This window comes from Sus scrofa, chromosome 13 (genome assembly GCF_000003025.6).
Source record: "Sus scrofa isolate TJ Tabasco breed Duroc chromosome 13, Sscrofa11.1, whole genome shotgun sequence".
NCBI lineage: Eukaryota > Metazoa > Chordata > Mammalia > Artiodactyla > Suidae > Sus > Sus scrofa.
In genome coordinates, this window is record NC_010455.5 from 25,852,508 (window position 1) to 25,873,374 (window position 20,867).

General features: G+C 44.2%; 1 protein-coding gene across 16 annotated transcripts in view; it reads left to right on the forward strand.

Moving 5' to 3' along the window:
• TRAK1 (trafficking kinesin protein 1) overlaps nucleotides 1-20,867 on the forward strand; it is a 161,426-nt gene that overhangs the window by 79,163 nt on the left and 61,396 nt on the right. For 13 of the 16 annotated variants that reach the window (XM_021071690.1, XM_021071689.1, XM_021071696.1 and 10 more), the window contains one exon: nucleotides 1,493-1,687. Coding sequence is in view for 7 of the 16 variants with exons in the window: in XM_021071685.1 (XP_020927344.1) it covers nucleotides 1,493-1,687 (195 nt within the window). In the remaining 9 variants the exon portion in view is untranslated. Of the gene's footprint in view, nucleotides 1-1,492; nucleotides 1,688-18,474; nucleotides 18,883-20,867 lie in introns of those variants that run through there. The other 3 variants (XM_021071694.1, XM_021071695.1, XM_003358385.4) reach the window with 2 other exon arrangements.

Here is a 20,867-nt window from a genome sequence, read left to right on the forward strand (position 1 = left end):
AGGTCTGTGAACAAATTACTTTGGTTCTTGGCTCTGCTTCCTGTGCTCTGGAAAGGAAAATCATCTGGACACCTCCCTAATTTGTCAGTGTGTTTTGATGAGCACCTCTCTCACACTTAGGAAACCTTCCACCTGTGTAGAACAAAAACTTCCTGATGAGAACAGCCTGGGAATTCCCGAGCATTTCTAGTGTGCCCGCCTGGGAGATGGGCAGCAGATGGCAGAGGGAGGGGCACAGCTTTTAGTCAGACGGCTGAGGCTTCTCATACCTGATCTGCCACTTACTTAGCTGTGTGACCTTGACCAGCAAGATATTCCACAGGCTCTGTGAATCTCAGCTTCCTCACCTCTAAGTCAGAGCAAATATCATCTACGTCTCCGGTCGCCGGGAGGGTCAGAGAACGCACTGGAGGTGCTTGGCATGGTGAAAGCGTGCCAGGCTCCCGTGTTTACCCAACCTCAGGCCCCAGTTGTGTCTACTCTGTGTGGCAAAGGTGGTGTCCCCCTCCACAGGAGGTCCTTGGGGCCCTGGCCCTGCAGCCAAGGTCAAGGAGCACTCCTGGGGCACTCTCTACAACCCTCTCCTATGTCCTAATTCTCTGGGCCTGCCAGGCAGCTGAAAACTTGCTGATATTTACATGACTGATCACATTACGGAAAAATCAAATATACCGAGTTTTTTAAAAAGGCTTTTTGGCACAGCCTAACCTTTTGATACCTTATCTCTGTGGTCATCACATGCTTTAAGGAAACTGATATGTCTTGGGCACAAGGACCCACACTGTAAATAGGTTGACCTTCAGCCCTGGGAATGTGGAAGGACAGGGGAGTCTCAGCATTTGAGCAGCTGCCGGTGCCCTCACAAGTGACACAGTATTCTTAGAAGGGACTTTATTTTTACTTTTTGGAGTCCGTTGCCTTTCCCACCACCAAATGGCAATGACACCAGAAGATTCTAGCCTGTTGTGTGGGCGCATCATCCCAGAATGTGTTGGTACCAGGCCCGTTCTCCTAGAGACAGGCTGGTGTGGCCTTTTGTGGAGTAGATCTGTGTTTAGCCAAGAGCTGCTGTCAGTGGGGTGTCAGCCCTCCCTGACTCCCATCCCCTCAGCGAGATGGTGGTGATTTTATGGCTGTGAGGCCTTTCCTTGAGATGAGCTTTGTGAGAATTGATTCCCCACTGGATTGCAAGACAAGGCAATATTTGCTTAGTTAGGAGCCCCTCTGGAGCCTTTTGGATGGTGTTTTGTCAATCAGTGGGACATGATGAAGGAATATGAGGCGTCTTCTGCCTGGAGGGTGGGCTGTTGGCTCTGGCCAAGGGGAGGACATCACTCCGTCCTCCACAGACCTTTGCAAAGTGGCGGGGCAGCTCTGGCCTGGCTGGGGCTGGCTGAACTGCCACGTGCACTCGCTGTGCCATTTCCCATGTGAGGCAGAGCATCCTGAGCACCAGATCTGCGCTCTCATCTCTCCTTCCTCTTCCCTCCAGACGTGTGCAACAGCACCGACCTTCCAGAAGTCGAGATCATCAGCCTGCTGGAAGAGCAGCTGCCCCATTACAAGCTAAGAGCTGACACCATCTACGGTTATGACCACGACGACTGGCTGCACACCCCCGTCATTTCTCCAGATGCCAACATCGACCTCACAACCGAGCAGATTGAGGAGACGCTGAAATACTTCCGTGAGTAGTTCCCCCTTCCTGGGATGTCCCATCCTCCTTAGCCACAGCCTCACGTGCGCACTCTCCAGGCTGCTGCATCTTGCGGCCTGCCATCCGTGCAAAGGAAATGCAGCTGTGGGAGTTCACCCATGAAAGGCCTCGACCTTGAGTCTTCTGAATAGAAATGTTGGAGTAGGAGGGATGTTACCAAAAGTGAGGTGTGGCTATTCACTGATCTAAAGCCAATAAAGAGGCAAAGTTGATGGAAAGGAAAGTTCGCTTTATTTCAGAGGCCAGCAACCCAGGGGGCTTGAAAGGGGGATCTCCTGTCTAAAGGCTGACTCTCCTCCACTCACAGTCAATGGGCAAAAGCTTTTATAGGTGGAAGGGATATATGCAGAAACAGCAGTCAGCTCTAATAGTCATCTTGAAATGGGTCATCTGGTCATCTGGTGGTCTGACCAGTGTCATCTTGATTGTTTTAAGTACAGTTCCGGAGTTGGTTTGTTCCCAATTTCCTTGAGGCCAATTCTTAGAATTGTGGCAACTTAAGTTGTGACTATAGTCTGGTCATCTTGTAGTTAACTTCTTGCACCCGGTGGGGGTTTTCAGTTTCTATAAAACAGCTTAAAGGATTCAGCTAAGAATATGATCTATAGCCCTTGAGGAGGAACTAAAGGTCCTTGACTTTGCTTACTGACTAAACTGCTATTGTTTTGTCCTGTTTGATTGTCTTCCTTTGCTTCTACATTTTCTTACCTCTCTGATTAAACTTATTCTTTGGCTGAAGTTTTTCTACAGACAATAGGCAGGTGGAAGACATAAGGTAGGGTAAGGAACTGGGGTAAGGTTCTGCTCTGTTTCAATCCTCCCTTTTCCCTGATGCTCCTCAATCTTGAGGAGGAACAGGTACAGAACAAGAAATGGAATAAAGCTTTGGATAGAGAAATTAATCATAAACTCAGCAGGGGAACTTGGGTTTAGTTCCATTTCTCTTTCAATTTTCCCCAGCTCTTTGAGAGAATGGGGAAATGACTGCTGTGGCTACTTCGTGCTGAAATGGGGCGTAGTCCTGCCTAATTTGGGGAGTGGACACAGAGTTAGAAATAAACTTGGGTTCCAGGCATGAGTATTTTGTAATAGTAAATATTACATCAATGAAAATATTACCTCTGTCTTTGATTGCTTTGCCATAGCACTTGGACAAACAGTTGAAAATTATCAGGCATATTACAATGAGGATAATAATCAAAATGCATCTTCGTACTATTCTCTGAATGTATTTTTTTCTTTAATGATTAAAGCAGATGTACAATGCCATGTACAATGTACAAGGCAATAAACAGGCTGTTTTGGTTAGCCTGAAGTTCAAATTCAATAATGTATAAGCTAGACTGACTTCCCCACACCTCAGTATGTGAAAAATTCATTATTCCCCTTTTAACTGCAAATCTCTTCATAGAAAGCATTGACAATCTACATTTTTCCAACATTGCCAGAGCGGCTCAGTTTCCTGCTCTGGGTGCATTTATGTCCATTGGAGTTAAGCCTCTTTTTGGCCTCATTCTCTATTTTGGGGCAAAACAAATCAGACATAAAAGACAAGCATAGGTATGCTGACAGGGAAACATTTTATAAGCTACATACACATTTTATCAGTTACACCCAGTCATCACACAAACCTTATACATGTGCTTCAAGCAGTAAACTTAAAGCCAGCAGTGACATACATGAGTATTTATACTCAGACAGCTTCATTATACAGTATTTTCCCATCCTGAATATTGGAATCAAAGGTATGGTCAGAAGTAAAACTAGAATTCTTTACATTTCTTGCCAATATTTCTCTCTAAAATGCCCCAGGGGCCCTCTGGAAAACTCAAAGTTACCTAGACAAAGAAACTTACAAACTGTAATCAAAAGCAGCTTACTAACAGATGGCCAAAAACACGTGAAAAGGAGTTGTCATTGTGGCTAAGTGGTTAACAAACCCGACTAGGATCCATGACGCTGCAGGTTTGATCCCTGGCCTCGCTCAGTGGGTTAAGGATCCATTGTTGCCATGAGCTGTGGTGTAGGTCGCAGACATGACCCCTAGCCTGGGAACCTCCATATGCAGCGAGTGCGGCCCTAAAAAGACAAAATGGCCAAAAAAAAAAAAAAAAAAAAAAAACACACACATGAAAAGATGTTCAACATCACTAATTATTGGAGCAATGCAAATCAAAAGTACTATGAGGTACCTCCGTAAACCGGCCAGAATGGCCATCATCAAAAAGTCTACAAACAATAAGTGCTAGAGACGGTGTGGAGAAAAGGGAACCCTAGTACACCGTTGGTAGGAATGTAAATTGGTGCAACCACTGTGGAAAAGAGTATGGAGATTCCTCAGAAAACTAAACATAGAACTACCATTTGATCCAGCAATCCCACTCCTGGGCATCTACCCAGAGAAAACCATGACTTGAAAAGATACATGTACTCCAGTGTTCATTGCAGCAGTATATACAATAGCCAAGATATGGAAGCAACCTCAATGTCCATCAACAGAGGAGTGGCTAAAGAAGATGTGGTACATATACACAATGAAATATTACTCAGCCATAAAAAGGAATGAAATAATGGCATTTGCAGCAACTTGGATGGACCTAGAAATTATCATGCTAGGAGAAGTTAGTCAGTGAGAAACCGTCATATGCTATCAATTATATGCAGAATCTTAAAAAAGGACACAGTGAACTTCTTTGTGGAACAGAAACTGACCCTCAGACTTTGAAAAGCTTATGGTTACCAAAGGGGACAGATTGGAGGGGAATGGGATGGTGGTTTGGGGTAGAAATAATGTGAAATCGGGTTGTGATGATGGTTGTACAACTGTAAATGTAATAAAATTCATTGATTTTTTTTTTCAAAAAAAAAAAAAAAAAAAAAAGCAGCTTACTAGTCCAGGAAAACTTTGTTCTCTTAAAGAGAAAACCAAATTCCAGCCTTGTACCAACTTACGGTTACTAAAATCCAACACCCATTTCTGATAAAAACCCTTCAGAAAGTGGGCATGGAGGGAACCTACTCAACATAATAAAGGCCACATATGACAAACCCCGAGCTAACATCATTCTCAATGGTGAAAAGTTGAAAGAATTCCCTCTGAGATCAGGAACAAGGATACCCACTCTCGCCACTACTATTCAGCTAGTTTTGGAAGCCCAAGCCACGGCAATCAGAGAAGAAAAAGAAATAAGTGGAAAAGAAGTAAAACTATCACTATTTGCAGAAGACACGATATTATACCTAGAGAATCCTAAAGACTCTACCAGAAAACTGCTAGAGCTCATCAACAAATCTGGCAAAGCCAAAGGACACAAAATTAATACACAGAAATCGACGGCATTTCTATACACTAACAATGAAAGATCAGAAAGAAATTAGGGAAGCAATCCCACTTAGCATTGCATCCAAAAGCATAAACCTGATTTTGCAGACTTGAAAAAAGTAATTTAAAAAAATTCACACCAATGATATTTTTTCTTTTTTAAAAAATTGAGATATAGTTGATTTATAACATACCAATAAATTTCTGATGTTCATTCAAGAGGTGCTTTTTAGATGTCATTCTTCTCTTTAGAGATTCACGGCAGCCCTATGAGATTGGTAAGACCTCTTATTTTGACAACACCTCCGACTTTAATTTCTAAACTAGTGACATCATTCAAAAAGTGACATCATTTACATATCTGGACTTCCTGTCATAGCTCAGCAGTTAATGAATCTGACTAGCATCCATGAGGACACAGGTTCAATCCCTGGCCTGGCTCAGTGGGTTAAGGATCTCACGTTGCCATGAGCTATGGTATAGGTAGCAGACGCGGCTCAGATCTGGCGTTGCTGTGGCTGTGGCGTCGGCTAGCACCTATAGTTCCAATTCAGCCCCTAGCCTGGCATATTCAACCTCCATATGCTAAGGGTACAGCCCTAAAAAGACAAAAAAAAAAAAAAAAAATCTGTGTATCATTGTGTCACCTTTAAAAAAAAGTACAGCAGTCCTGCTTCTACTTGTAAGTAGAAAGCAAACCCAGCTTATCATGCACCTGTAAGGTTTTCTGTAATTATTTTCTCTAATACAAACCAGTCTCCAGTATTCTTGAATTTGTGAAGTCGTTAATATAAACATGTCAGAACTGTTAAATTTTTTCTTTATAGTGCTATCTGTTTTCACATTTTCTCTATTAGACATTATTAATAAGAAAGGAATTTTATTTAAAATTGGCCTCTATTTTTATATGTAGTGTAAACCCCTCAGTCTCTTTTGTGAGCAGGGCAGATATTCAGTTTCAATAGAAATAAAAATAGAATAATCTAAAACAGGGTAGATACGAAGGCATTAGACTCGTAGTAATGTTCAAGTTGACACTTTAGAACTTCCAGTGTGTCTTGGAGACGACAGTAGGCTCTTTACAAGTCACCTTTGTTTACTCGTGGTATCTGTACGCCCAGGGAGGTGTGGTATTGGGTGGAAAGCCTCGTCCTGGATGACCTCCCTGCCAGGTTTCATATTTGGTGCCTTCGGACTGCTTCACAGTAGGATTCACAGCAGAACTATTTGTCCTGAAATCCTGAGTGTTATTTACTCTTCCTTAATAGATCCTCCTAAGATTCTGCAGGACCTCACTTGGCCATTTCTATGGAGGGAGTTTCCCAGGTCCCTTCTCCTACACACTGATTAATCGCACACATTCACAGCGCGATTGGAACACCACCCAAGGGTAATACGTCATTGTTGTCAGAGACCTTTCATATGAATTGCCTCATTTCCTCCCCGTAAAATGTCTACAGTTTGGGCCAGGCTGGTTTTATTAGCAAGGAAATTGAGGTGTGAACTCATGGTATTTATTCCATAGCTCCAGTATACAGCTTCTAAAATCCTTTTAACAGTAGACTTGGGAGTTCCCGTCGTGGCGCAGTGGTTAACGAATCCGACTAGGAACCATGAGGTTGCGGGTTTGACTCCTGGCCTTGCTCAGTGGGTTAACGATCCGGCGTTGCTGTGAGCTGTGGTGTAGGTTGCAGACGCGGCTCGGATCCCGCATTGCTGTGGCTCTGGTGTAAGCCGGTAGCTACAGCTCCGATTGGACCCCTAGCCTGGGAATCTCCATTTGCCACGGAAGCGGCCCAAGAAATAGCAAAAAGACAAAAAAACAAAAAAACAGTAGACTTGAACAGACACTGTGGCCTATTATTACTTCTTGGTTTATTTGTTTTGCTTCTAGGGATGTATTTAAAGGTGAGGGAAAAAAAAATCCTGGTAGATTTGGCAGTGTGTAACACAAATTATAATAAAACTGGAAGAATAACAAAAAACAAAAAAATGTTAAGCAGAGATTCTGAAAGTTCTTACAGTATGGTTGCATCCAAGTCTTACCCTGATTCTGTATTCTCTTCAGAGGTACCGGTGCTTAGAGCTAAATATCAATTAAATAAATGATCAAGCATTAACTCTTAAATATAGCACCTTCTAGAGCAGGGTTTTCAAACTGAGGTCTGTAGAGAGAAATTGGAGGTTCTATTAATTTGTAAAGGAAAAAAATTACATCTTTAATTGTATGAACTTCTAACTGAAACGCAGCATTTTCTTTCATCATGAACGTAGAAAGCAAAGCACAGTGGTATTACTAGGACCTGTGACTTAGTCACCAGTAGAAATTGCAGATATTTTCATGTTATGCTACAGGGGAAGCAAACACTTTGAAATAAAATCTTTACTAATCTGCTTTGAAATTACATTCATCATTAGATATTTTGATAGATCTTGTTTAGTGTGCATTGATAAAGCAGCACTTATACACAGACTTTTTTGAGGTTTTAATAACTGCAGCATATTGGAGTTCCCACTGCAGCTCAGTGGAAATGAACCTGACTCGTATCCATGAGGATGCAGATTCTAACTCCGGTCTCACTCAGTGGGTAAAGGATTCAGCGCTGTCGTGAACTCTGGTGTAGGCTGAGGATGTGGCTCAGATCTTGCTTTGCTGTAGCTGTGGCATAGGCTGCCAGCTGCAGCTCAGATTTGACCCCTAGCCTACGAACTTCCATATGCTGTAGGTGCCCTGAAAGATAATCTGGCTGTCACCTGACTTGGTAAGAAGAGGCAAGAACTTTGGGTATGTCTGCCTTTACCAGGTTGTCGAATGACCTTTTTCAGACAAATTTCAACAATCAAGTGGATTTTTTTTTTGTGTATGTGTCTTTTTGGGGGCCGCGCCCTCAGCATATGGAGGTTTCCAGCCTAGGGGCAAATAGGAGCTACAGCTGCCAGCCTATGCCACAGCCACAGCAACTTGGGATCTGAGCCGAGTCTTTGACCTACACCACAGCTCACAGAAACACCAGATCCTTAACCCACTGAGCGAGGCCAGGGATCAAACTCACATCCTCATGGATCCTAGTTGGGTTCACTAACCGCTGAGCCGCAATGGGAATTCTGAAGTGGATTTTCTTCATTCCTGTTGAGTCTAAGAAACACAGAAAATTAAAATGACCCACAGAGCAAGTATATCCACAAATATGGGACATTTAGGATTCATTTGTCCAACAAGAAGAAAGAGTAGTTAACCTTGAGTGTTTCTTGTGTACTGGGCATGGTTTTCAGTGCTTTAACATGTATCTCATTTAATTCTCACAGTGACCTCTGACTGAAATAGTCTTGCTATCCCCATTCCACAGATGAGAACACCAAGGCTCAGGGAAGTTAAGAAGCTTGCCCCAAATCGCACAATTAGTAAGGTGGGATACTGAGTTTCAAAACTAGGTTGTCTGGTCTAACTTTATGTCTTAGTTAACCATTCTCTCAGAGGAGCTAAATGAGAAAAAGAAAATTATACTTAAGAAGAAAGCTCATTTGGTAAACTTGAATAAAAGCAAACCCTCAGTTTTCATATATGTCTGTAGCTTCTTTATTTATAAATGTGTCTGACATATTCAGAATCCTTTTTTTTTTCACTCAAGGTCACAGTTCTAGGTAGCTTTTTTTTTTTTTCCCCTGCCTTTTCTAGGGCCCTTCCCACGGCATATGGAGGTTCCCAGGCTAGGGGTCGAATCGGAGATGTAGCCGCCAGCCTACACCAGAGCCACAGCAATGCGGGGATCCAAGCTGCGTCTGCAACCCACACCACAGCTCACGGCAACACCGGATCCTCAACCCACTGAACAAGGCCAGGGATCAAACACGCAACCTCATGGTTCCTAGTCAGATTTGTTAACCTCTGAGCCACGACGGGAACTCCTCCAGGTAGCTTAATTTCAAGATGAGGTTTCCTTCTTCCTTGTGATTTTTGCCCCTGTGTCCATTGGTCTATATATCATGCTTCCTCAGATTCAAGTGGAAATGACTCTGTGTGATATAGATTCTTCTTATCACTTAACATTCAGCAGACACTAGCCATGAGCGTTGCTATGTTGGTATGTGGGTGGCTATGGTTCCTTTTCCAGGGGCCATGCTTATTGGTAACTTTTTGGTTAAGGGGCATTTGTCAAGAAAAGAAATCTCTCTGGCTCAAGTGCAAATAATCTACTGACCACTTCACCTCTGAATATACCTGGCACAATCCTTTTCCTAAGGAGAAGAGAAGGTTATGAAGCAAATTAGGAGTTTCAAGTCATCATTCTCTTGTTTGCCTTTGCTGTAAAGTATTATTAATGAATCAGTCAACAAGTATTTATTGAGTGCCTGGCGTGAACCCATAATCTTTTGTGAGCTTGACTGTTTTGAGTTCCAGCGGATATTTTGTGGCTAAGTAAGTGACAATATCTGATTATTCATTTTCTTTCATTATCTAACTAGGGACTTTGCACTGGGTTGGGCTGCACAGGACACTCGATTGAGGCTCTTGGCTGACATTCTGTACCTAGTTGTCTACCTTGCTTGTGTAGGAGGAGTGAGTGGGGTGTAGAAACCTGCATATTATACCAGCTCCCTGTCCCATTTTATATTTGTAAAATTTAATTTAAACAACGCAAAAATCAAAGATCAAAGATCTAGTCCAACCATAATTACACAGCCCATGTCTGCTTCATGTTTGAATAGGCCCAAGTCTTCAGGCCAGCGCCTAGCATTACATAGGTGCTTAATAAGTGCTTCTGAAATTAGAGAAAATGCAAAACATCTTTTTTTTCTTTTTTGCTTTTTAGGGCCACACCTGTGACATATGGAGTTTCCCAGGCTAGGGGTCAAATTGGAGCTACCGCTGCTGGCCTACACCACAGCCACAGCAACATAGGATCTGAGGCGAGTCTGGGACCCAGCATAGCTCATGGCAATGCCAAATCCTTAACCCACTGAGCAAGGCCAGGCATCGAACTTGAAACCTCATGGTTACTAGTCGGATTTGTTTCCACTGCACCACAATGGGAACTTCGATATTTTTAAATTTCATTTATTTATTTTTATGATTTTTATTTTTCCCATTATAGTTGATTTACAGTGTTCTGTCAATTTCTATTGTACAGCAAAGTGACCCAGTCATACATATGTATATATGTTTTTTCACATTATGTTCCATCGCAAGTGACTGAATGTAATTCCCTGTTCTGTACGGCAGGATCCCCTTGCTTATCCACTCTAAATGCAATAGGTAAAACGTCTTTTTAAATTAAAAACAAGTTTTTCCCCTTTCTTATCTTTTTTGTAAAAACCAAGCCAAATTAAAACCCACATACAGAATAGAAAAATCATTTTATTTGTTCCCACCTTCCAAAGATTGCCTTCATCTAACTAAAATCCTAAATGAAACAAAAATAGAGGCACCATAGTATGCACTAAGTCTTTGCAAATTAAAGGGATAGATAACACACAGTGCTTACCTTCTGAAGGGAGGGGTCAAAAGCTGCATGAGGGAGTTCCCATCGTGGCTCAAGGGTGGTGAACCCTACTAGGATCCACAAGGATGCAGGTTTGACCCCTGGCCTTGCTCAGTGGGTTTAAGATCCAGAGTTGCCGTGAGCTGTCACGTAGGTTGCAGACGAGGCTCGGATCTCAGGTTGCTATGGCTGTGGTGTAGGCTGGCAGCTGTAGCTCCGATTCAACCCCTAGCCTGGGAACCTCCATATGCTGCACTTGCGGCCCTAAAAAAAACAAAAAAACAACAACAAAAAACACAGCTATATGAGGTGATGACCTAATGTGTGTGTGGTGGGTTGGGGGGAGGTGCCACATGGAGCACTGCCAAACATTGTGGTGGGTGGGGTTGAAGGAAGGAAGGAAAAATATATGAAGGAAGTGAGGAGAGGTTGTGCGAGGGATGGGGACGGGACCAGAGAAAACTTTGCATTATCTGTGCTGACAAAAATCATACTAAAATGTATACATTATAATGGATTTATAAATAGTTGCCACAAGTTTCTCTCTTGGAAATGCCCACGTACTGGTTGTGTCCTTTCTGCTGTTCCCAAGTCCTGGGGCCATTTTGTTTCCGGGTGAGGACCTGACCTTCTCCCCTCTCTTGCTCACTCCTCCTGTGACGGGCCTCTTCCTTGGGGCCATTTTCCCTGCTTTTAGAAGTCTACAGGGTCAAAGGTGGAAGCAGAGAAGCTCTGGCTGCACAGTTTCTCCCCACGTCTCAGTCACATGGTCATGACCCCCCCCCCACCTCCCAGGTGTGTGCCTGGGTGCCAGGCGTTGGGGGGAATTGGAGGTGCTATTATCTCTGAAGGTCCGAAGCAACCATAGGCATGCAGAGTGCTGACAGCATCAGGAGCCCTGGGCACAGTGTCTGGCGAGCAGGGCAACCGGGTACTCAACCCTGTGGGCAGATTATCCTGGGACCCTTAAGCCTACTTCATTACCTGCCACCTGTCAGCTTGCACTCCTTCTCATCAATTCAGATTCCAGTGTTGATTTATCTTTGCTTTTTCCTTTAAGAATAAAAATGCTTGGCAAGCAATTCTGTACAGATTGACTGTTCTCCCTTTCTTGTGAATCCAGCATGTCTAAGACAAAGCTGGAACGGACTCAGGTGGGAAATTGACATGATGGCTCAGCTTGCAGCCTGGCGGCCCCTCCTGGGTGATGGGCTCAGACAGACCATAGCGGTTTCGAGTTACAGTTTGTACTCTGAGCTTCTGGTTTGTATTTTGAAGCCTGTGACATAGGCCACATGACCTGCTAGTCCCGGGAGTGAGATGCCTGTGCAGTCCTCCCAGGGGAAACTTGGAATCACACAACACATCCCAACTCTCTTTCTTCTCTGTTTCCTTCTCAGATGCACGGGTGGTTTTAACGAGGACTGCATCCAGGCCAGGGTGTACTTCGGCTCTTGGGCTGCTCTGTTGGGTGCCATCTCTGGCCTTTGTTCGGTCCCCACCTTCCCCATGGAGGTGGCCTGGGCTCCCGCTTTTCCTGTGCCTGAAATGAGGTGGAGATGGTTTGGGAGGGGGGTGATTGACAGCAAGCTGTTTGTTAGCAGCCTGCCTTCTGCCACGGGAGCTCAGTGACTGGCAGTGACAGTGTTTTAAAAAATAAAGATCAGAAAGAGAACTCTGCAGAAGCATCCTGTTAGTTAATTTTTTTGTAGCAAGTGGAGGGAAGGCCTGCTTGTGAGGCTATGAGCCCCACCGCCCCATCAAGAAAGGAAAGTTAGGAAGCCCCTTTGGGACCTTCCCCTCTTCTGTCTTAGGCTCCCGGCTGCCCTTGAGTGCAGGTAGGAGGCGGGCAGTACTTCCTGAAGGGAGGAAAGCACTGGAGACTGGGGGCGTGTTGCAGAGCAGGGTTGGGGCAGGAGGGAGAAGCACAGGGAGCCATCCTCCTACGATCTGCTTGTTCAGTCAGCTGTGCTAGCACCCGGACATGGCCTGTGCTGATCATCTGGGGCATGGAGGAAGGTGGCATGTGGCTTATAACATCTGAGACACCTTGGGGCAAACTCATAAATGCATCGTTAGTACTTTAATCCAAAATTTTAATGTTTATTCATTTTTAAAATGTATTAAATAACTATTTAAAATTCTTACTGTATACATATGTGTGTGTATATATATATAATTGTATATGTGATTGCGAATATGTATTCACACAACTAATGATTAGAAACTTAGAAACTTTATTAAATTCTTATAAACATTTACATTTGATTCCAAGTTTATTTAGTTAGAGTCTTCTTAACCTTGCAGACCAAATCTATTAGATTCTCTTAAATGCTTACAAAAGAGAATATACAGCTAACTTTGCAGCCCAGGGTCCAATCCACCTGCCTCCTCATTTCATATCCGGTTGGCTTATTCATAGGCACCCTACCTAGAGATGTTCATGCAATGCTTAATAAAAGATATTATTGGCAGAAACAGAACAGTCACACACACCTACCCTCCCCTACTTCTTAAGATGAATTAAAAATATCTTCCTATTATATTCCCCTTTCCTTTATATACCAGTTGCCTTATTCACTTGGTTGCCGTTTTTTTATATATATATTCAGGGATAGTCATGGCCTTTACAGAGTTTGCCTATTTCCTTTAACTGTACTTTCTTTTTGATGTTCAAATGATCACAAGCTGGCCAGTGAGCATCCATTTAAGCAGACTTCTCACTTCTACCCCAGACCTTTGGGAGTGGCCTTTTGCTTTCATGCAACATGCTGTTACAGGCCCATCCTGATTTTTCCTGTCCTAAGACATGAAATCAGCAACTTTCCAGGGAGACCTGTTAAGATTCAACCCAAATCTGGGCACCAGAATGTTGACCTTCTGGTGATGGGTATAGCGATGTCCTTGTGGGGCCACTTTCTTGACAGAGCTGGAAATACAGCCCTACCTCCCTTTATTGTGCCATGCTTCACTGCAGTTAAAAAACTACATTTTCTACAAATTGGAGGTTTGTAATGAGCAGCTCTATTGGCACCATTTTTCCAACAGCCTTTATTCACTTTGTGTGTCTGCGTCACATTTTGAGAATTCTCTCAGTATTTCAAAATTTTAAATTATTATTATATTTATTACGGTGATGTGAGGAATGATCTTTGATATCACTATTGCCAAAAGATTACCACTTGCTGAAGGTTCAGATGACAGTTAGCATTTTTTTTAGCCATAATATATTTTTATTTTTTTATTTGACATATGGAAGTTCCCAGGCTAGGGGTCGAATCAGAGCTGCAGCTGCCAGCTGACACCACAGCCACAGCAATTCGGGATCCGAGCCCTGTCTGCGACCTACACTACAGCCCATGGCATCGCCAGATCCTTAATCCATTGAACGATGCCAGGGATTAAACCTACATCCTCGTGGATGCTAGTCAGATTCGTTTCTGCCAAGCCATGACGGGAACTCCAGCAATGTTATTTTTAAGTGAAGGTATGTACATATTTTTAAGACATGATGCTATTGCACACTTAATAGACTATAGTATACGGTAAACATAATTTTATATGCACTTTGAAACCAAAAAAATTCATGTGACTCATTTTATTGCAATGTTTGCTTTGTCAAAACAGTGGCCTAGGACTGAAAACATGCTATCTCCGAGGTAGGCCTGTAGAATTATTTTTTAGTATCACAAAAGTCACACTGATAATTTTTTTTTTCTCTTTTGGCCACACCCATGGCATATGGAAGTTCCCAGGCCTGGGGCCGAATCTAAGCCACAGCTTCGACCTACACTACAGCTGTGGCAACATCAGATCCTTTACCTGCTGTCACAGCAGGAACTCCCACATTGATAATTTTAACTTAACTCTTACTTATTTTTTATTTCATTCTTTAAATAACTTTTCAGTTGTTTTCTCTGTGTGATGCCAACTTGAGGTTTTATCTCCATTATTCTAACCCCCTTTTCTTTTTTCTTTCAAATTCTATTTGTAAATAATCTTTGGATATTTTCTTAATTATTGACAGAAAAGGCTTTGGAGGTGGTCGGTGCTGGGTTTGTATCCAGATGCTCTTGGTTTTTGCTGTGTGATCCTAGGCAAGCAACTTAAGCTTTCTGAGCCCCTTTCCTCGTCTACCCCATGAGGCGGGTATTAGGTAGCAGCGGTCTGAGGAGTGAGTGAGATGCAAAGGGCTGATGGCTGCTGTGCAGCCAGCACTTCTCAAATGGTGTTGGATGAACATGAGAGTAAGTGAGGGGGAGCTTCTCTGAGGCTGCTCCTGGGACCTGTCCTGGTTCCTGATCCTCCTGGTGTGGGGCAGGGATGGAGGAGCCCAGGATCATCAGAGAAGGAGGTGCTTTTTCAGCTGCAGTAAGCCTGGGTGGAGGGAGGGCTGACCCTCAGGAGTCATGGGACATTGGAGGCAAGTGTGGATTTGAAGGCAGATACATCTAAGTTTTAACCATGGCACCATCTCTGTAGAGTTGTGGATGGATTACTTTATTCTTCTGAGCCTTTCACACAGGAATTGTGGTGTCGAAATTCAATTTAAGACTTGCTCAAGGCCTGTAAGGTTCACCCATAAATGATACTATTTCCTTATTTATATACACTTGGTTTTCTTTCTTTCCTATTTTCTTAAAAAGTAATTTGGGTATATGCAGTGTTTGGACTTGATCTAAGTTGTGTTCAGTAATATGTTACTGTCTAGATATGGCCCCACCCCACCCCCCAGACTTCCACTCCTTGTTTTTGTGAACTCAACGCCTTTTAATTAATTATGCTGGGGAAAGCTAATAAATGATGATTCTATCTCACTTCCCTAATTATAGCTTAGAATACTGTCCTCTCTTTTTAATTGCTCATGCTGGCTTGTTTCCTTTTGTAAAGAATTAGGGTGATGAAGATGATCGCAACTAACATTTAGTGCAAACTCACTTTGTCCCAGGCACTGTGCTAAGTGCTCTGCCATGCATTAATTAATTAATGCCTCACCCCATCTATGCGGCAGGTATTATAGTCACCCCATTTAGCAGATAAGACTCAGGTGTCTAAGAAGAGCCCAGAGATGGCAAATGAGGATCCTGGACCAAACCTCAGGCCATCTGACTCCAAAAGCCATTGCTCTTAGCTGTGATATTAAACTGCCTGCCATAGTCCATCCATCTATTACCCATCCTTTCATCTATCTGTATTTTTTGATTTTATGGCCAGGTGGGATGAATAAAAAATATTTTTTTTTCGTTCATAGCCCTTGAGGTAAATGTATCAAGTCTTGGGTTTCTAATTGCCCTGGACTCTTCTGTGATGTTTTGCAGAATTTGCATTTCCTATTCCTTTATTGTATCTTCATTTTGCAAATTCATATTAGAAACTCCCCCCCAGCACACACACACACACACACACACACACACACACACACACACACACACACACACGGGATTGAAGCTAGTGAATGTGCTGATTTTGAGGAACCTGTTAACTGTTGATTGGTTAACTTATAAGGCCTATAATCATCTTTTTAGAAACAGCTTAAGGAACTTTAACAAACGTAATGTTGTAAAACCTTAGGACACCAGCCTCAGCTCTCCTGTCCTAAGCGATGACATCTGAGAAGGCCACCTGGTGGTGTGCTGTGAGGCTCTTGAGGGACCGTCACTGCCAGTCCATGATAAGGACTAAGGGGAGAGATGAGATGGGTTCAGATAATGGGGGCAGTTACAGCAGGAATTAAAATCATTGGCTGCTGATTTTAAATAGGTGAACGTCCTAGAAAATTTTCAATGTGTATCTAAGTTGGGGTCAAGGAGAGGGAAGGGCCTCATACACACAAACACACACACACATAGTTCTCTTCTAAATTTTCTACTACTCACACAAATAGCAGATAGACACACATAAACTATAAAATCCACTCACTCCCAATCTATCCATCCTATGCAAGAGCCTCCATTGTGGCTCCACCCCTCCACATCCAGCGTGGCTGGGAGACCAGCAGCATTGGTATCATGTGGGAACTTGTTAGACATGCCGAATCCTGGGCCCCACTGCAGACCTGCTGCATTAGAATCTGCGCTTTAGCAAGAGCTCCAGATAATTCACATGTACATTAAAGCCTGGGAAGCCCTGCCCTAGAGGAATAAATGCCTTCTCCTCCAAGTTCATTAACTGGAGCGTCATACGCCGTTGGAAGAATAAAGGGAAATCATCCCTGTTTGATCACTGCGGAAGCAAAGAAGCTTGCTTTCCCAGCACTGGTAAAGAGTCCTTTTAACATGACTCATCTGCAAATTATATAGCCTTGAGTAGAAAATTAAGAGGAAAACTGAACTAAGGCCACATTTGTTTGTTTGTTTAAATTTTGGGGGGTCTTTTTAGGGCCGCACTTGCAGCATATGGAAGTTCCCAGGCTAGTGGTCGAATCAGAGATGTAGCTGCTGGCCTACACCACGGCCACAGCAACACAGGATCCAATCCGCGTCTGCAACCTACACCACAGCTCATGGCAATGCCGGATCCTTAACCCACTGAGCAAGGCCAGGGATCAAACCCGAATCCTCATGGACACTAGTTGGGTTCATTATCACTGAGCCATGACCAGAGCCCCCCAACTTGTTGACACCAGCAGATGGTTACAGTACCTGACCAATAGGCTGGTGAGGTTCTGTGGGTAGTTTCGCTTCAGGGCAGTGGTTTTCAAGGGAGATTTCCTCCCTGTGTCATTTGGCAGCATCTGGAGATATTTTTACACATCACATCTACAGAGAGAGGGTGATGTTTCTGGCATCTAAATGAATAGAGGCCAGGGGTGCTGCTAAACATCCTGCAGTGCCCAGGACAGCGCCCCACAACACAGAATGATCTGACCTTAGATGTCAGTAGTGCTGAGGTTGAGAAGCCCTGCTTTCGGGGACAGAGTTTAACCTATTGTAAGTCTGAGGTCTGTTTAATTCTGTTTAATTATCCATTACTCATTTAAATGAAAAAAAAATTTTTTTGTCTTTTTGCCTTCTCTAGGCCCGCACCCGCAGCATATGGAGGTTCCCAGGCTAGGGGTCGAATCGGAGCTGTAGCCACCAGCCTATGCCAGAGCCATAGCAACGCGGGATCCGAGCCGCGTCTTCGACCTACACCACAGCTCACGGCAACGCTGGATCCTTAACCCACTGAGCCAGGCCAGGGATCGAACCTGAAAACTCATGGTTCCTAGTCGGATTCGTTAACCACTGAGCCACGATGGGAACTCCTAAATGAAATATTTCTTACATGCTGAACACTTAGGACCAATAAACATTAACTTCACTTTTTTGTAGGAAATAAAACATTACTGATGCATTTGTAAGGACTATTTCAGTCCCATTCTCTCACTCCTGTCCCAGAGGGACCCACCGTCCTGAAGGTGGGCTGTTTCCTTCTAGTATGTATGTTGGTACTTTGGTTACATAGATAAAACACTATATCATATTGCACGGGCCCTTTGTAATGGCGTTCTCCTCTGTTTGTATGCTGCAGGCTTTTTTTCCAGGAGTTTGAGCAGAGGCCTGAGCAGAGAACAGGACTGTATCTGAATGAAAACAGACTTCTTTAGGTGCTGATCCACATTTTTAAGGGAAGATGGTTAATGTTTAAAATCAGGTTGAGGAAAGAAGTAACAGTGGTAGATTTTTAAAGGTGGCATTTTTCAAATGCGGAGTCTGTAGTGACCCAGAATTAAGCAAATGAACTTGTCCTGACATTTGTTGGAGGTGATGATGGTGGTAAAGTCCCCGCCCATCTACCTGCACCCTCCCTTCTCCCAACGTGGCATCTCTCAGCCGCTGCTCCCAGCATCCTTCGAAGACATTTCCTCTACCTCCGCATCATTTTTCAGATCCAGCCAGTTTCTATGGCAACTGTTAGATTGAAAGATGAGCGGGAGCGGGAGGCGAGGCTGGAGTGAGACCTCAGGGTGGTGGTGTGTGTCCCTGACGTCACCTTCTGTGCTTCCGGATAGGACGATTCTGGCTACTCCCATTCAGGGCTGCTGGCCGGTGCTGCTTTATTAGCAGGGCTGCCTGGGTCTGATCGCTGTGCAAATCGCCTCCTTCTGCTTCTCTTCCTCCCCCGCTGCAATTTTTCTTTCCACTGCCCCTTTTCTCTTTTGGCTCCAGACTGTCATTAAGAATGCATAGCTTAATTCTGGCATGTTTGGGGACGCTATTCTGCCCAGTGTTCTGGAAGGGCAGGGAGGCATGGCAGCGTTTCACTTGACGTCGATGGCGCCGTGAAGTCCATTCTTTCCTCTGCAAGAATACTGACTATGCAGAAATTTATCGAAGCGGATTATTATGAACTAGACTGGTATTATGAAGAATGCTCAGACGGTAATTATGACTCCAGCAAAAGAGAGCGGGGATGTGCAGGGCCATTGTCTTCTTCTGGGGGAGGGGGTGCCCTGGAGCCATCCTGGGGACGCCGATGGAAGGAGGGGCCCCAGGACCAGCACTACATGGCTCTGACTGTTGATAAGACATGGTGGAGGAGACGGCAGGTGGGCAGGGCAGGTGGGCAGGGCTCGTGACCCTGGGAGGATCTTTGGCAGTTTGTCTGAACAGGAGATGGTGTTGGTATGCAGGGCTTGCAAGCATTGCACTTCTGTGGGATTGAATTCTCTTCAGGTGATGTGTGTGTGTGTGTGTGTGTGTGTGTGTGTGTGTGCAAGCAGAGATGTGGTCCTTAGTATCCAGGAACCAGTATCTTTAGGAGGTGGTTCTCAGGACTATCAGCAGCAGACCTGGGAGAATCCACCTTTTCCTGAGGCCAGACGTGGGGGCTGTAGGGAGAAAAGGCAGAAGCGCCTCCCACCTGGCAAGCGAGTCAAATGAATTTTCCTTGTGGGATCCCACAGGGACGGGGGTGGGGAGATGTTGGCAGGGGCTGGAAGAGCCTGTATCCTTCGCCGCTGCCACCGTTTGTGCAAGGAGGGTGTGGCACATTCCAGAGGAGACTGGGTGGAGTTTGTGTGCCTGGACCGGGGAGGCCCAGGCACCAGGAAATGGCACTGAGGTGCATTCTCAGGACACTGGGGTGGGGCTTCTGGTTCCTGTGGTGTTGGGCATCAAATAGTATACGACATAGTTAACATGTCTTCTTCAATTTCTTCTTTAAAGTGACCTCCATCTCATGCCTTCACACACACACGCACACACACACACACACACACAATTAATATATACACTTAGAAGGTCCGTTCCCCAGTGATGTTATGCTCCCAGCCCCTCACAAGCCACTAATAGGTAAGGTAACTGCTTTTTAATTGAATCGAGAGTTTCAGATCATTCTGACATGACCACATTTGATTAACCTGAATGATGTAACAGGCTGGGACCTGGCCTCATTAGTAAGCTAAAGAACTCCATAATTATCTCTCTATCAGCGGATTTCTGCCTTAACCATGGGTTCCAGGAGAAGGGCCAAGAGGCTTTCTTGGGGTGGGGGGAATATTTAAATGATTGAGAAACATCCCCAGCTGAATCCTGCTGTCCCCTAGCATTACATGAAGACAGTGTCATGCTGAGTCCCTGTGCATCTTTAAACATCTTGATTAATGATGGTGGTGGGCAGCTCTCAGGGTCTTGAGGGGAAAAGATGACTCCGTTTTTTTCTTTTGGATATATTATTCTTGAAGCAAGTTCCCATCCTGTTACCCAATGCCAGGAGCAGTTATCAGGATGCTTCTTTTTCAGAAACCATCATTGAACTCTTGAAGTTTCTTTGGTGATTTGTGACTCACTGAACCCTTCGTAACTTTTTTAAGTCTGTACCACTGGGTCATGGAGCACTGGTTATAGCAGAGGACCTGTCCCATGCCCTGTGGATGTGTTGGGTGTGGCTGTGGCTCCGTGGGAAGTGGGGGTGGAAGGGTTCTTACTGTTTTGACCCAGTTGCTACACCATCCAGCTCTCTTTACACCCTTGTCTGAGGAAATGAAGCCAGTCACTCTCGGTGGTCAATCTGAAGGGTGAGCGGTGGCGGCTTGCTCTTATCTGGGTGTCTATCAGAATGATTTTCTCACCCAGCCCATTTCTCAGTTGAGTCTTTTGGCCCCCGAGGCAGCCAGATCTCTCCTTCCAACAGAAAAGGAAAATAGAAGAGGCGGCTCATCTGTCCAAGGGTAAATACATGTTGATTGCCGTTACTGTCAGAATGTGTGTTGAGCAAAAAGCCTTGATCCCCCATCCCAATTTGGGTGAAGTGGAGAAGGCCATTGGGATGGACTTTACTGGAACGAGTGACATTTTCATAGTCCCATTTTTAAAACGGTTAGCAAAACAAGAGACTAAAAGGAATGGAAGCCCAGAACTAATCT